The 17,683-nt window shown below is 30.3% G+C and overlaps 1 protein-coding gene across 6 annotated transcripts in view; it reads right to left on the reverse strand.

Moving 5' to 3' along the window:
* The window catches only part of LOC114333570 (host cell factor 2), a 61,840-nt gene that overhangs the window by 43,392 nt on the left and 765 nt on the right, over nt 1-17,683 (reverse strand). For all 6 annotated transcript variants that reach the window (XR_007696364.1, XR_007696361.1, XR_007696363.1 and 3 more), the window contains exons 2-6: nt 16,027-16,175; nt 4,572-5,264; nt 4,378-4,515; nt 2,290-2,506; nt 1,165-1,320 (exon numbers count right to left, since the gene is read on the reverse strand). Coding sequence is in view for 1 of the 6 variants with exons in the window: in XM_028283466.2 (XP_028139267.2) it covers nt 1,165-1,320; nt 2,290-2,506; nt 4,378-4,515; nt 4,572-5,264; nt 16,027-16,175 (1,353 nt within the window). In the remaining 5 variants the exon portion in view is untranslated. The remainder of the gene's footprint in view (nt 1-1,164; nt 1,321-2,289; nt 2,507-4,377; nt 4,516-4,571; nt 5,265-16,026; nt 16,176-17,683) is intronic.

Consider the following 17,683-nt stretch of genomic DNA (forward strand, 5'->3'; position numbering starts at 1 on the left):
TTTCACCCTTAAAAAAACAAAAGCGTACAACGGCTCAATATAGAAAATGAACTAGAGGGTGAAATGAGCCTAATCCCAAATTTTTGTACAAATCGATGCTGGACGAAAAAATTGCGAGGTTTTGCCATTTTTCCAGCTTCATTTCCTCAACTATTATTATTGTTACAATCTCGAACTTGGTGCAAAAATTTATAGGGATTTACATAAAATTGGCTATAAAATTAAGCAGAATTTGAAAAACTTGAATTTTTCTTCATTTTATGGGGTTTTAGAACAAGCAAAACGTTTTATCAAGAATGACATTTTTCTCTATAATTGAAAATAAATAAGTTTTTCCTCTTGGGCACCCTATCCGTGGACACACTGTATTATATAATTCGTAAATAATTTTTTTTCGATTATAGCGCCATCTATTGACGACTAGAATAAATGTTATAAATGTCTGTAATCACTGACGTGCCTTTTTTCTGTCACATACAATTTAATGCCTTAGAAAGAAATCGAAAAACTGTGACGCACTGAAAGATGCTCATGAGAAAAAGAATATCACTTCCTGCCTGTTCAGCGTGGCAAAATTCCAACGAAAACTTGTCCCCGGATCGTGGCCTTGGACCTATCCATCAGATAGAAAGTTAATTCGAATACTTTCGAAGCATTAAGATATTTTATTTTTTGAATGAAAACGGCGCGCCATATGAAAAAAAGGGAAGATATAATTTTTGTCACAAATTAAACGAGGAATTCAAAAATGATTTTTAATTTGAAATATCTGTGGCGTACTGCTTTTCTTAAAAAAATTCAGATCATTACCCATATGCGCGCCAATGATGAATATAAAATTATTAATTGTATGTCAAAAATGAACAATAATTAGCACTTAAAACCCACTAAATTTCATTACAATGTTGACAGTAGTTTTGGCAAAATCGTAAAAAATGTGTAAATTTTTTTCTTCAATGCCCTGTATATTGAAAACGGATGGCGATAAAAAAATTTCTTACTAAGCAAACCCCAATTATTTTTCAGTGTTTTACTTCTCCTATAAATAGGCGTTACATTTTTTGAAAATCCCTGTATAAATCCTTCGTCCACAAAGCTACGTTATGTACAACATTTGAATATACTGTGTATGGGTGTCCAAATGAGAGTTTATCTCTACATTACCTGCACTAGTTTTGACAAAAGTTATAACTTGCTGTGGAGCTCCCGCCTTTTGGATAATATTGCCTCCTTGTTTCATTATTAATTGTTTGCCTGCTACCTGAGGACTGCCATCTCTGATAATAGTTCCTGTAGTACCTTGAATCTTCATTTGTGGTACTAAAAAAAGTAATTATAATTTTTTTGAAATTTGTCAAACAAGGCAAAAGTGTCTTACAATACTAAGTTAAACAATTGTATTAATCTTTATAGCAATGTATGTACAGGGTTATTCACTATATTTTGACCCCCCTGTAAACTGCTTTATTTACACAATTAGAAAAAAATGTAAAATACAAAAGTTATTCGATTTTTAAATTAGGATTTTTTGACATAGGATCATACTAGTGACGTCATCCATCTGGGCGTGATGACGTAATCGACTATTTTTTTTAAATGAAAATAGGGGTCGTGTGCTAGCTCATTTGTAAGGTTATTCAATTCTCTATTCAGTAATATAAACATTCAAGATAATTATGTATACAGGATGTCCAAAAATTTTTTTTTAATTAAATTAATTGCCAAAAAAAGAAGAATGTATGTAATTTATTTAATTCAAAATATCTTCTACTGCTGTTAGAAAACAGAAATAAAAGTTTATTGCAGAAATAAACATTACTTTTTGCTTAAATTCAATGTTCAAACTGTCAAGAGGCAGATGGGTGGCAGCTTGAAAATTGAATTTAAGTGAAAAGTAATGTTTATTTGTTCAATAGACATTTATTTCTGTTTTCTAACAGCAGTAGAAGATATTTTGAATTAAATAAATTACATACATTCTTCTTTTTGTGGCAATTAATTTAATTCAAAAAAATTTTTTTGGACACCCTGTATAAATATTTATCTTAATATTTATATTACTGAATAGAAAATTGAATAACCTTTCAAATGAGCTAGCACACGACCCCTATTTTCTTAAAAAAAATAGTCGATTACGTCATCACGCCCAGATGGATGACGTCACTATGTCAAAAAATCGAATATCTTTTGTATTTTACATTTTTTTCTAATTCTGTAAATAAAGCAGTTTACAGGGGGTCAAAATATAGTGAATAACCCTGTACAGTACATATGTATATTATGTCTTACCTCTTGTAGCAACTGGTGAAATAATTTTAGGTGACTGAACCTGGTTAGTACTTGAAATTGCTTTAATAGTTGGTGTAGATGTAGTAGGCTGAGTCTGAAGTGAACTGGCTAGAACTGGAGCAATTACTTTTGGTACAGTTACCAAAGATGGAATTACTGGTGCAGCAGTTGCTGGAGTTTTCGATGCAGCAGGTGGGGGTAAATCATATTTTTGTATCTACAACAGAAAGCCAATGAGTATACAAATGTTTTATTTGAATAGCTATTGAAGAAAAACACTTTGGTGTTTATTTTCAAATTATCTTGAATAAAGTGCTTTCTTTTAGTATTACTTAAAATATTGTAATTTTGTATACATATATTAAAATAAATAAATAAATATCAAAGTTGTATTTCAATCCTACTGCATTTTTAAACGATATAATAAATATGACTTTTTAAATACTAGCAGGAAGGTATTTTAGATATATTTATTATTGAAATGATAATAATTAACGTCTGTATATATGCATATATTACCCATATCCTTTAAATTTTTTTGCATATTTGCGCCAGTTTAATGAATATGTGTTCATATATTTGCTGTTTCCTGTTGCATATTATATTCTGGTGTCTAATGTGCGTCCCACCTTGACTTTACAGTACAGGTTCTTATGACCAACAGCGATGCCAAATTTGATCAGAAACAGGTTTTAAGCAAATATACTTTTTTCTATAGGATAACTTAGGAATTAATATTATTGACATTTTGTGGCTGTCAGGGGTTCTAAAACATTTTTTTTTCGAAAAATAACTAAACTAACTAACAATTAATGAACGTCAACGAATCAAATGAACTAACTAAAAAATGAACTAACTAAAATTAATTTTAAGTTTAAAATTTATACTAAATTTTAATGAGGGTGTAAACACATTAAAATGACATTAATTTCAGGTTGGAAATCAGTCATTAAGAATAACAATAAACTGCAATTAGGATCCAAATTTTCCAAATATACAATCAATTACTCAATACAATGTTATCAGTAATAATTAAGTTTATTTGATATTCTTCTATAATTTAATTTAGGTGAACTGACCATCAACAATTATAATTTATTTAAAAGACTAAGTTTTTCAACCTAATAAAAATATTTGTAAATTAAATATTTTTAAAAGATTTTTAATTGAAAAACTTTTGAAAAATTGAAAAAAATTTAGTCTTCACTGCAGCATCCATTTGGCTTGCATATTGTAGAAGCCTTGGAGGTTGTCACCAGGAAATGGGCCAATAAAGTTTTTCAATTAAAAAATCTTTTAAAAATATTTAATTTACAAATATTTTTATTAGGTTGAAAAACTTAGTCTTTTATTTAGCAGATGCCGCTAGGCACCTACTACCATCTCGTCAGTTGCGGTGGGAGATGGATATGTCGAAGATTTTTACCTGGGCCAGAGAAAAGCAGCCTATGCAGTCTCTGATGAACCTCTAACAAGAGGTGAAATCGTCGATAAGAGTGCTGGCTGCACTCTCTGATCTCAGTAAAAATTAAGACAGTTTAGGTTTCGCAACGCAACTGAATAAATAAAAATGGTATACATTTTTATTTTTATAATTTATTTATTCTCAACTGTAGGACAATATAAAACTTTACTTAAACTTGACCGACAATCTATTTTATATTTTTCTTGACATTACTTCAGAACTGTCTATACTGTCAATACATAAATTAACAACCATAGAACAACATCCACTTTTATTGTTGGATATTCTAACATTCTTAACCAAAAAAAGTTATTTTGCATATCGATTATAAAATTGCTGATTATTTTTCGGAAATGACTATCACTCACAAAAAACAATGAAAAATATTGTTTTACTACAATGCTATTGACTATAACAGGTTAGTTTTAATTTAACATTTTTAGGGCCCTACATTTTTAGGACCCCGGTAATGTTCGATTGAAAATTCTTTTGAAGAAAAGCGGCATCGCCGCGCTAAAAACTCCCATAAGGATTGCATTGCCATAGGTTCGTGTACTGTAAAGTCAAGGTGGGACAGACATTAGTTATAATATGAAATGAACCAATAAATAAAAATATATTACCTGTAAGATGTATGTCTGCACAGATAGTGCTCCAGTCCAATTGACTTCAAGGGTATGTGTTCCTGCTTTAACCAAAGATACACGACTAGGAGCAGGAGGTTTATCTACATCTAAATACCACAAATCTTTGCAGCACACCTAAAATATGCAGCATAATTTAATAACTATTTATGGATAATGTTGGAAACTACTACCTGATTTTTCCAGGCTTTTCTATATCCGTCTCGACCAGACCATACATACAACCTAGTACTAATTCCCACTGCACAGTGACCTGCTCTGGCACAAGGTAGATCAGCTTGTTGTTGGATATTGATTTCATCCCAGCTCATCGTTTCTAAATTGAGACATGCCAAAGTATTTGTACACTTCCACGCTGTTTCAATGGCGTTTACATCTTTAGACAGATTTGAAGGAACCCATCCCCCAAAAACAAACATTTTATGACCAATTAATGTGGAAGTGTGAAGAGATCTCGGTAGAGGTGAAATTCCTGAAACTTGGGGTTGGACCCAAGTCATTGTTTCTGTTTCCAGAAACCACAAATCACCCAACCTACACCCACTCATACCTCCATATATGATTAAAAAAGAGTTCTTGTTTTTATCCACATATGCCACAGAGGAATGAGATTCTCTTGGAGTGGGAGCTGGACCATTGGTTTGGGGGAGATTCCATTGCATAGGGTTACTTTTTATATCCAATGTAAAGAGATCATTTAAGTATCTCGGGATATTGTTTTTGGGATCTGTACTATCATTTGCTAATCCGCCAAAGAGATACACCTTTGAATTTACTACAGTAAAACTATGTCCTAACCGTGGACAAGGAAGATTGCCAAATTTTGGTTCTTTTGGTTTTAGTTTCTTCCATTCCCATTTTGCAGCCTGAAGTAAAAATACACAGATTAACTCTAATTACTAAATTTCTTAATAGGGAACTTGCATAAAATTTTAATTTCAAAAAAATGTTCTAAATCACAATAGAAAATAATTTAAAACATGTATCAAAGATAAAAAGTTTTTTTGTCTTTCGTTTGGCCCCTAAAGACGATTAAAAATTCAACTTATACCAGCCAGCCCAAAACGCGTCATGACGTCACGGGGTTATATGTTTACATTTGTAAACAAAATTGTATATAATTTTAAATTAGACATTATACCTAAACGTCAGTAGAAAATACAGTTATGTGACGTTACAAGTGTTTTTGATCGTTTGAACTATTCATAGAAAACTTGTACTTTTACAAAATTGTTTTATTTTTCATAGTAAACCTCATTCCTTTCCTTTAAAAACTTTATCAAACTCCAATCTCAACAAACTGGTATATATTATTACAATGACATACGATAAATGTCATTATAATATAAATATTTTTCCTTTTAAATACCCAAGTAGGTGGAGGCCAATAAACTAAAGAAGAAGAATATACCTAAATATAAACATAAACGGAACCATATAGTTTAACTCTGTGTCGTCACGGGTCGTTTGAACTATTTTAAGATACAGAAGACTTTAAATTTGTACTTCTAAGTTATTAAGAGTTTTTGAAGCGTGAAATTTTGGAAATCTCATTTTTTATACAAAACTGAACATTATTATGTAATAAAAAAAATGCAAGTTCCCTATTATAGTGATTGTAACAGTCACTACAGTAACTGATATCAATGTTTTTCAAAACCTCACAGACCTTGGAAATATTTGATTATTAACAGCATCCTTTTTCAAAAGTTTTAAAGTTACACCTTACCAACAATAAATGTTTAAACTATCAAACATCTCAGAATAATAAAACTATAACAAGCTTTAATACAGTTACCAGGGTTGGCAAAAACCAAGGTTTTTTCAAAGAAACCAAAAGGTTTATTTGATACAAAGTACTAAATAGTTTAAAAATGAATAGATTATTTTATAAAATAATAGTAATAAACAATGAAAAAAATTATTAAGACAATTTTTACCAGTTGTTAACTTTAGGTTGGTCGTTAACATCTCACTTGAACAGAAGTACCTTGTGCAATTTTCGAGCAAGGATGAAGTACATCTACATGTGAACTTTAATATATTACTACTTTTTAATATACAATGCAACAATAATGTAATTTAGAGGTTTTTCCACCTATTGAAGTGGCTAGTTACAATTTCTTGTATAGAATAGAATAGAAATATGCTTTATTGTCATGAAAAATTGTACAATTTTATCGACAAAGCTTATAAAAAGTCAAGAAAACAAAACAATAACAATTCAATTTACTAAAATTACATAAATCATCAATATATTTACAATAATAACAATAATAATGAAGTTAAACAGAAGTAATCAATTGCAAAATTTAAGTAAATTGCAAATGCATAGTCTACCTAGTAATTAATAAGTTTAAAAGTTAAGCTGCTGCAGATGACACCCAAATATAGACAAAAAAAATGATAATAAAAATACTACTTGTGCAAAGGGTACTGTAATTTCTAAGTTATTGATTAAGAAAATCTTCTACTGAATAATATGGTCTTTCAGATAGGTAGGCTTTTGTCAGTTTACGGAATTTGGGGAAAGATGCTGCAGATTTAAGTTGTAGAGGGAGATGATTGTAAAGTTTTTTTGCGGAATATAATATAGATTTCTTTACTAACTCAGAGGACGGGGTCGGCATATAGACGTCAAACGTAGAATTTCTCGTGAAGTAGTCATGATTAGGTCTTGGTGGAAAGATATGTAGATGTTTACGAATTAAGCAAACAGTTTCTAAAATATACAAAGATGGAAGGATTAAAATTCTGTGATCTTTGAAGTAACTTCTGCAATGTGTTGTTCTTCTGAGGCCAAACAGATATCTAATTGCTCTTTTTTGTAATTTGAAAATAACATCGAATTGGGCAGCTGTACCAGAACCCCAAAAAGGAAGACCATAACGAAGATGTGACTCGAACAAAGAAAAATATGTTATTTTGGAAGATGCTAAATTGAGTTCATTCGAAACAGATCTTATAGCATAGCAAGCTGAGGATAGTTTCTTCCTTAACAAATTGATATGGTGGGACCATTTAAGGTTGCTGTCTAAAAAAATACCAAGAAATTTTACAGAATCAACGGTACTGATCTGGCTGTTATTAAGAGGTAAGGGTTGAAGGACTCCTTTATAAGACAATGCTACTGTTTTATCTACGTTAAACGAGAGTAAATTAGAGTCAGACCAGGTTTTTATTGTAAGTAGATCAGAAGTTATAGTAGCATGAAGAGTTGCAATATTTGAGTTGCTCCAAGTGATACTGGTATCATCAGCAAAAAGAAAGACTTTTCCATCGATTTTTAAACTAGTGATGTCATTAATAAAGATAAGGAAAAGTAGAGGACCCAATACTGAACCTTGAGGTACCCCACATACAATGTTTTTGAGACTAGAGTCTGTATCATTTGCTCTAACCAGTTGTTTCCTATCATCCAAGTAAGATTGGAACCAATCTAAAGAAATACCTCGAATTCCGTAGAAATTTAGTTTTCTTATCAAAATGTTATGATTTACACAATCAAAAGCTTTGGCGTAGTCACAAAAAACGGTGGCAGTGTCAAGATTATTGTTCAGTGCTTGATAAACCTCATGTAGTACAGAAAAGATGGCATCAGTGGTGCATTTATTATTTAAAAAGCCGAACTGATTTTGTGATAAAATGTTGTTTTCAACTAGAAAGAACATAAGTCGGGCTTTTATGAGTCTCTCAATAATTTTGGAGAGTACCGGTAGTAGTGCAATAGGTCTATAATTGCAGGTATTAGATATTTCACCACCCTTATGAAGAGGAATAATGATGGCTGTCTTCAGGCACTCTGGAAATTTACCTTTCTCAAAGGAATCATTAATTAGTGAGATGAGGACTTCTAACACATTTTCTGGGAGATTAGAAAAAATTTTTATCGATAGACCATCAGTACTACAGGAGGATTTGCTTTTGATACTATTGATTGTTTGGATCAGTTCAGATTTATCGACTGGTTTTATAAAGAATGAATTCGAGACCTTTCTTGAATAGGGAACTTGCATAAAATTTTAAATTCGAAAAAAATGTTATAAATCACAACAGAACATAATTTAAAACATGTATCAAAGATAAAAAAGTTTTGTTTGGCCCCTAAAGACGATTAAAAATTCAAATTAAAACAGGTGGTCCAAAACGCGTCGTGACGTCACTCAGTTTTACGTTTAGATTTTTCCAATAAAATCCAAAATTTTAAATTAGACGTTATAAACGTCAGTAGAAAATACATTTATGTGACGTTACAAGTGTTTTTGATCGTTTGAACTATTCATACAAAATTTGTACTTTTACAAAATGGTTTTATTTTCAATAGTAAACCTTCGTTCCTTTCCTTCAAAAACAGTATAAAATTTCAATTTTAACAAACTGGTATATATTATTACAATGACATACGATATATGTCATTAGAATATAAATATTTTTGACTTATTCCACGACGATGAGCTGGCCAAATAGCCAAGTAGGTGGAGGCCAATAAACTAAAGAAGAAGAAGAATATACCTAAATATAAGGTTGTGTCTAGGTATACGCTAACGTGTACGCAAATAAAAAAGTTAGATTGTCAGTGATTTCTCATTTTTTATTTGTTTAGTGTTTGTTTTTAAATTAATTATGGAGTGTGGACAATAATTATTTAGTTCTTTTAATGAGTTTAAGAACATTTTAAAACAGTACGAAAAAGATAAGAGACAATAAATTAATATATATTTTTTTAGTTATAAATGAAATAGTATTACCGTCCAAGTTTAAAATAAAAGGAAGACCTAAAGCTTTCACAATAATAATTAACTTGTTCTGAAGCTATTATCCTTGTGGCATTTTTGTAATCAACTATTCTAAATGGAAACTAAGCCACAATTTAACTAAAAAATTGATTTTATTAACGTTTCGACACCTAAACCGGATGTCGTTGTCAAAATACAAAATATTATTAAATTAAACAAAAATGTTGTTGCTTAGTAAAAAATTGTTTCTAATAATTTATTTAATCTGGCTAATTTTTGTATTTTGACAATGACATCCGGTTTGGACGTCGAAACGTTAATAAAATAATTTTTTTAGTTAAATTGTGGCTTATTTTGCATTTAGAATAGTTGATTATAATAATTCACTTACGTATAAAAATTATTTTAACAATATTTTGTACCTACATGTCATGTCAACTAAATACATATAATTATTTTGCTAACCTAAATATATACTTTTATACATTGATTTATTACAATTAAGTTTGAAACATCTGAAAAGTTCTGCTTCCCTTCCCTTAACAAATATTTTTCTATCAAACAAACACTAAACATATCAAAATAGCATGTACCAAAATATATAGTCACTGCGCAAGCTAAATAATGACGTCACTGGCTTGATGAAGTTTAATTCGCGTGTACCTAACTTTTTTATTTGCGCACACGTTAGCGTGTACCTAGACACAGCGAAATATAACCATAATAATAACTAATGCAAAACTATGTGACGTCACAGGCCGTTTGAACTATTTTATACCGCAGAAGACTTTAAATATGTATTTCTAAGTTATTACGAGTTTTTGAAGCGTGAAATTTTGGAAATCTAATTTTTAAACAAAACTGAACATTATTATCTAATAAAAAAAAATGTGCAAGTTCCCTATTAGGGAGATAAGCAATGGGATCTTTTTGTGGCAAAATAGTTGATGTAATATTTTTACTCACATTAACAAAGTATTCATTTAGATTTTCAGGGTCTGGAAGGGAAATTGTTTTAGCAGTGTCGTGGGTTTTATTTCGAAGATCGTTTATGATTTACACTGGACGTTTACACTGATGATGGTCAGTTTGGCCGAAAACGTTTTGTACATTGTCCACTTCCTCGTGGATAAATTTTAAGAATTTTAATAAATTCATATACCTATATATCGTTACATAAGTTCTAACAGTGAATAGGTATCTCATTTTTCGCAACTTTTGAGGAGATCATTTTAACTGTTGTTTCATATTCCCAAAAGCTATTTAATTCCTGTTTTTAGATCTTATTTATTGGAAATATTACTTTTAAGTTAGGAAATGATCATAAATACTGAAATTAAAAAGCTTTTGGGGTTACAGAGTAACAGCTACAATGATCTCAAAAGATGAGAAAAATGAGATATTCACTGTTAGAACTTAGGTAACGATATACAACAGAAGTGTTGACTTCATTCCACGTTGTATAATTTTTTTTGTTTGTAACCTTTGGACATTTTTCATTATCAGATATAAGTTAATAATATGTCCAGTTAAAAATATGTTTTTGTTAATAATAAATATGGTTTGTATGCAGAGCTGAAAGTATCTTTAGTAAAAAGATAAAAAAAGTATCTAAGATACTAAAAGTATCTTAGATACTTTTATTTAAGATACTTTTTGGTTCATTTAAAAGTTACTTTTACTTTAGATACTTCTTAAAAGTATCTAGTATCTTTTATCTTTAAAAGTATCTTTAGATACTAAAAGTATCTTAGATACAAAAAAGTATCTTAGATACAAAAAAGTATCTTAGATACTTACTCAGGACCTGAGAAATAGATACTTTTCATGATCCGACAAGCTTCGACCTGTCGCGCCGGCCGTAGCGGGAGAGACGATATGTATTGTTCTTTGCATCCCGCCCGCCGGCCCGCAGCATTATCCGTTTATCCTTTACAGCGTTAAGTTAGTTTGCCTTTGCCGTTCGTACTCGCTAAAGGAAAAAATATTAGTGCACTAGAAAAGGTAAGTTCCTTTCTTTGCTTTTTATAACCTATTTTAAATTTAAATAAAATGTTTATTTGTTTAAATTTAAAAAATGAAGTGATTCAATAAATTATGATCCCTGATCCCTGCAATGTAGAGTAGAATACCTAAAATCCTATGGTCAAAGAAATCAAAATAAAATTATAAAATTAACATTACGGTTGTATCTACAGGGTGCAGGGCGCAAAAATATATATATATCTACTGATATATATATATATATATATATATATATATATATATATATATATATATATATATATATATATATATATATATATATATATATATATATATATATATTATATATCTTGATACTTATCTATAATAAATATCAAGATCAAGATATATATCAATATTCTATTTCCTTTCCTACATTTCAGACTTATAAAGTTTGACGGGAATTAATGTTTTTATTTTGATTTATATTGAAGACTTAAGAGTGTATCAATTTATTAATTATTTAAGAAGGAATTTATGGTTTTGTTTCAAAGGCATCAAAGGTTATATTTTTGTTAATGTTGTTTCTTATTTTTATCTTTTATGTATCTATTAGCATTATTTGTTTTTTCGCTTTAGCGTAATATCATTTCGCATTTTACTAGCATACTTAATTTTTTATTTAGTTTTACATGTTTTTTTTATATTTACTTTTGAATAAACTTATTATTTCTGCTTTTTTTCCATTTTGTAACTTTTTTCGAAAATATATAAATATCACATTTGGATATATATCCGATATATATCAAATATATCCGATATTTTGATATTTATATTTATATAAACTATCATGATATTTTTGCGCTATGACAGGGTGTACCAATTCACAATGGTGCAGTAAAGTTCGATATATTTGATACTGTACAAAAAAAACCTATTTATAAAAATTGTGGACAACTTCAAATTTCACGTTTTAAAATTATTTACTTTTATACAGGCAGGGTGTTTCATATGTCCAGGATTAACTAATTAATATTTTTTTAAATGGAACGCCCTGCCCCTGATGTATATTTTCATCTTTTTGGATTCTTTGCATTAAGCCGATTCAAACAATCTCTAATATTTGGGGTCTACAATTAGAAGTTTAAGAGATACAGGGTGTTAAAAATCTTATTTTTTGAAGTTTAAGTAGTTATTGCAGCGTGGTCCTTGTAAAATCATTCAAAAAATAATTATAGCAGTGCTAACAAAATTAGGGTCGGGGCCACATAAAACTTGACAATTTTGTTTCAGATGGATATATATGAGAATTGTCATGATAAAGAACTAAATGTCGATGTTGACATGACATTTATTGAACCTGAATCACCTGAACCTGACCCTTTTACACCAAGTGAAGATGAAAAAGACCCTATATATGTTCCTGAAAGTCCTGAAACAACAACAAAAAAGAAGTTCAGAAAATTTTTTAGCGGTGCCTCCTCTTCAAAATCTTCGGAAAAAACCTATGAAAGTCAGGATTCAGATTCAGACAACTCGGCTGCTACTAGTGCTACTGCTGCTAGTAGTTTTACTAGTTCTGTTTCTGTAACTAATAGTCAATCCTCAAATCATAATGCAACAACCTCAAATCTCTTTGATGGGAAATATTTTGAAATTACGCAACAAATGTTAGAAAAACTTGACGGGACAAGAGACATTATAGCTAAGTGTAGAATGTGTTTACCTAATAATAAATAATTAAAGGGAAATTCAGGTTCTACTAGTAACTTCTTAAAACATTTTAAAACGAAACATTCAACATTTTATAAGGATTATTTAAGTTCTAAACTTACGAAAAAACTGGAAATTAAAAATATCAATGATAGGCAAATGAACATTAGACAAATGATTACAAAGACCGAAAATGTTACACAGGATAAATTTAACAGAAGACTTCTTCAGTTTATTGTAGATACCATGTCACCTTTGTCGTTGTTACAAAATCGTAGCTTTTTAAATTTATTTAAGGGAATTACTCCTTTAAAAATCATATCCAGGCCTACAGCTGTAAAAAAATTTCCTCTATGGTGTCTGAGAACAAAGAAAACTTAAAATTAACATTACATGATATCCGTTACGTCTGCACGACGGCTGACATTTGGTCATGCAAAACCCGAAGTTTTCTTGGTGTTACATGTCATTGGATTGACGACAAACTTCTACGAAAGTCAGCACCGCTAGCATGTAGAAGATTTTCTGGAGCGCATACACACGACCGTATAGCTGAACTATTAGAAGACATACATACTGCTTATAATCTACATCCAAATAAAAGTGTTAGCAACAATTACTGACAACGGCTCAAATTTTGTCAAAGGATTTGGTGTTTTTGGTATCAATAATGTTTTACACTACACTGGTGACGACGGTGAACATCAACAACAAGTGCCAAAAGATGATATCGACATCATTGAGGAAGATCAGGAAGATATTTTGGAGGATGAAGAGGATATTCCTGACATATTTGAAAACGAAAATTATCTCCTTCCAAATAATTTAAGTGACAATAATTTGATCATGATCATACCTACTTTATCTGAACACATACGTTGTGCAAGTCATACACTTGCCCTAATAACAAATACTGATATTATGAAAATAATTAATTCAACCAGTTCTCTTAGATCAAAACATGAACAAGCAATAGCTAGGTGTAATCATATATGGAAAAAAGCAGGTCGTCCTAAATCAGCTGAAGTGATAAAAAAAGTATTAGGACATACTTTAAGTTACCCGGGTGTGACTCGTTGGAATTCCATGTTCGATGCTCTGAACCAGATTCTTAAGTCTAAAGAAAAACTGGAATCTCTATACGAAAAATTAAATTTTGCAAAACAAGATCGGCTCAGAGATACTGATCTAAATTATTTAGCAGAATTATGCCAAATACTAAAACCGTTTGCTTTGGCACTTGACATTCTTCAAGGCGAACAAAATATGTACTACGGTTTCCTTCTACCATCAATCGTAAGCTTGTTTGTTAAAATTGAAAAGCTTAAAACCAATAAGTTTAAATATGTGGAACCTATTTTGAACGCTCTGACAGTATCTTTAAACTCCAGATTTGAAAAACTTCTTAAGTTGACTAACCAATCTGCAATAATTGCTGCAGTTACTAATCCTTTATTTAAAACACGTTGGCTTACTGCATTTCGAGGAATCAGGAATATCGAAAATGACCTTAGTGAAATTAAGGATTTGGTAATTACAGAAGCTATAAAAATTATGAAGGAAAATGAGGAACAATTAAAACAATTTGATGTAAGTACAAATAACATTACTACTGTAATGAAAAGTAACAAAATGCAAAACGACTTCTTTGAATTTGATATCAACTCCGATCTTCAAACGCAAAACGAAAACACTGGCTATACTGATTTAGATTATAAACGACAAGCTGATCTGCAACTATTACAATATTTGGCCGATTCTGAAACCAACATAGAAATGTTAAAAAAATATAATATTATAGAACAATTATTTAAAAAGTTCAATAAGCCATTACCTTCCTCTGCAGCTGTTGAAAGAATGTTTTCTTTTGCAACTTTTATTAATTCACCCCGACGTCATGCCTTGTCTGATCATACTTTTGAAAATTTAGTTTTACTAAAAGCTAGTAGTTATACTAACTAGTTATTAGCTACCAAAATGTTACTATTTTTTATATCCTATCCTATTGTGTTTAAAAATTTAATTATGTTGAATGTTCTGTTTTTAATGCATAATGCATCTTATGCTGTTTTTAACACACGAATTTATGTTTATTTTATATTGTTTTGAAAATTTAATGTTTGATTTTTGTTTTCAATACATAGTTATTAGTTTGTAATAACTTAACGTCTTTTATTTCTTATCTACCCCAAAGCCCAAAGTATACCATTTCAAAGTACCTGCTGGCTTAAACTAAAATTGTATGATAATTTAAAGGGTTAAAATGATGTTTTTAAAACAAAAGTATCGACAATCTATTGTAGAGTAGTAGAGTACCGAGTACCTTTATATTATACCCTAAAAGTATCTTAGTTACTACAAAAGTATCTAAGTATCTTACATACTAGAAAAGCATCTAAGTATCTTTGATACATAAAAGTATCTTACATACTTAAAAGTATCTTAGATACTTAAAAGTATCTTAGATACTCAAAAGTATCTAAGATATTTTTACTCTAAATACTTTTCCGGTATTTTGTATCTTTAGATACTTTCACAAAAAAGTATCTTAGATACTTACTATCTTAAGATACTTTTTGCCTCAAGTATCTTAAAAGTATCTAGATACTTTTAAAAAGTATCTTTTACAGCTCTGTTTGTATGTAACAATTTTGTATTGTTTATTATTTTTTGATAATCTTCTTTTCTCTTGGATAACAAAATTTTGATTAGGACTAAAAAAAATAGGTGTGATTGTAATTTGTTATTCACTTATATTTGTATTTTGATTTTAAGAGTTCCCTTTGTTCATTTTGTGTACACATTACACATAAGTGTTAAAACTTAAATTACATAATAAAACTCTTTGTTATTGATATTTTATGGAATTTACAGTCATTAAACTTTTATGTCTCATACATTAGTCAGGATGTGACTGGCTGATCAAATGCCTATTCTAATAATTATTATTATTTTTGTTAATTTTTATTTTCTTAAAAAATTATATTTTGCAGAGGTAACTATAGACACACTGAACAAGAAAACTGTCATAGCTGACATTCTTAGAAATCACTGGGAAAAATAATCCCTTTTTAAACACAAAATACAGACGAATTAATGTGGCAATATAATAATATATATTAATCAGTAACTGAAGAATCCCTTGATGCCCATTTCAAATTAGTACAACCGGTGCCCTATACTAAACTAGTACCTTAAATTCAACCATAGTTACCTGCAACTCATAAAGCTCATTGCTGTACTTTCCGTACTCTACCATTCCCCCAAAAACTAGTAATTTGGTTCCATCAACTACAAAACCAAAAGCAGCACATCCTGGAGGTACATCACCTTTAGTAATTGGAATAAACCATTGATTTGTTGCTACAACAAAAAAGATGATTAAGCAAGTATCATAAGAGATAGATCGCACACCTAGTTCAATTGTGCCACAACTGCAAAAAATTCGAATTTTGGGTTAAGGCTGTAAAATATTGCCTATATAATGGCCCATCTAATTCAATACATCCTGAACTTAAATATTGTTTTGGATAAGTATAAAGTAAGTTACTTCGGTATTTCACTGTAGGGTTTTTGGAGGTTTTGAAAATGCAATATGGCCATAACTGGGAGATGTGGTGATAATATACACTGCCACAATACAACCGATGTAATTCAATACGTTCAATATGGCCACAACTGCAAAAATCAAGAGAGATGTGGCGATAATATACACTGCCACAATACAACCGATGTAATTCAATACAGCCACAACTGCAAAAATCAATTGCTTTTTTCATTACATTGCTGCCGTATCTCCTAGGTATCGTTTTATAAATGACTTTCTTCACAATGCAATATCGCCATAACTATCAAAATCATAATAACGTTTTATTTTTAATAAATTGTAATAAGATCCAGCGAATAACTGTATAATTTGCTACCTAAATTGTAATTTCGAAGCCAGTCATTCTCAAAATAAATTATTTACAGGGCATAAAGCGTTTGCTACAGAACGGTTTGCTCATTTCTCGAGAATATTGTGTTTTGCACTTGTGGCACTATTGAACTAGGTGTGCGAGATGATTAGGACAATGTTTTTTGATTTCAGCTTAAATATATAAAATGATAAAAAGAGATACACACTAAGGTAATTTATTAAATACCTATCTTTTTCGTGCTTATGGCAATAGACAGAATGTCGCTTGGTTTAATTTTGTTTTTCTTAGTAACTGTTAACATGACAATAACAGGGATTTTTTCAAAGATGGTTTTAGCTATGTGTCACCAGAATCCGCTGTTATCTCGATTTTAAAGAAATGGCGCTTGGTCGAGTTATGCATAACGCCATCCATTTGTCCTATGATAGTTTTATATACTTTGAACTTTACTTCCTTTGGCTGTTTTAGATCCAAATACCTGCTACAGAGAGAGGTATGCTTCGTTAGCAAGCATGATGCGTTTCTGTATTTCCTCCTTCTTGCTGCTGTCCTCAGTTATCTGTACATCCAGGTATGTGAGCTATTTTACTACTTCAGTTTTTTTTTCAGATAGTCGCATTTCAAGATTTATCTAGGCAGTATGATGACCAACGAATATACATATGCGTCTATATTCAACGGTATGACTTAGTTTGCCTATATAAAAGTGTACTTCTATTCTGATGTCATCTGTTTGGTATAGAAAAATTGAAGACATGAAAGATACTGGACATTTTTAAGCAAACTAAGGTGCATTAAAACATTATGACAAAAGCTGATATTTTTCAACAGTATCCGAAATCACTCAGAAAGTGTAAGACCATGGGGAAGACCCAGGGAGAGATGGGAGGACTAGGTCATGAGGAACATAAAATCCTGAAAGTGAGAAACTGGAGGGAACTATGCACATAT

This window comes from Diabrotica virgifera, chromosome 2, assembly GCF_917563875.1.
Source record: "Diabrotica virgifera virgifera chromosome 2, PGI_DIABVI_V3a".
Classification (NCBI taxonomy): Eukaryota; Metazoa; Arthropoda; class Insecta; order Coleoptera; family Chrysomelidae; genus Diabrotica; species Diabrotica virgifera.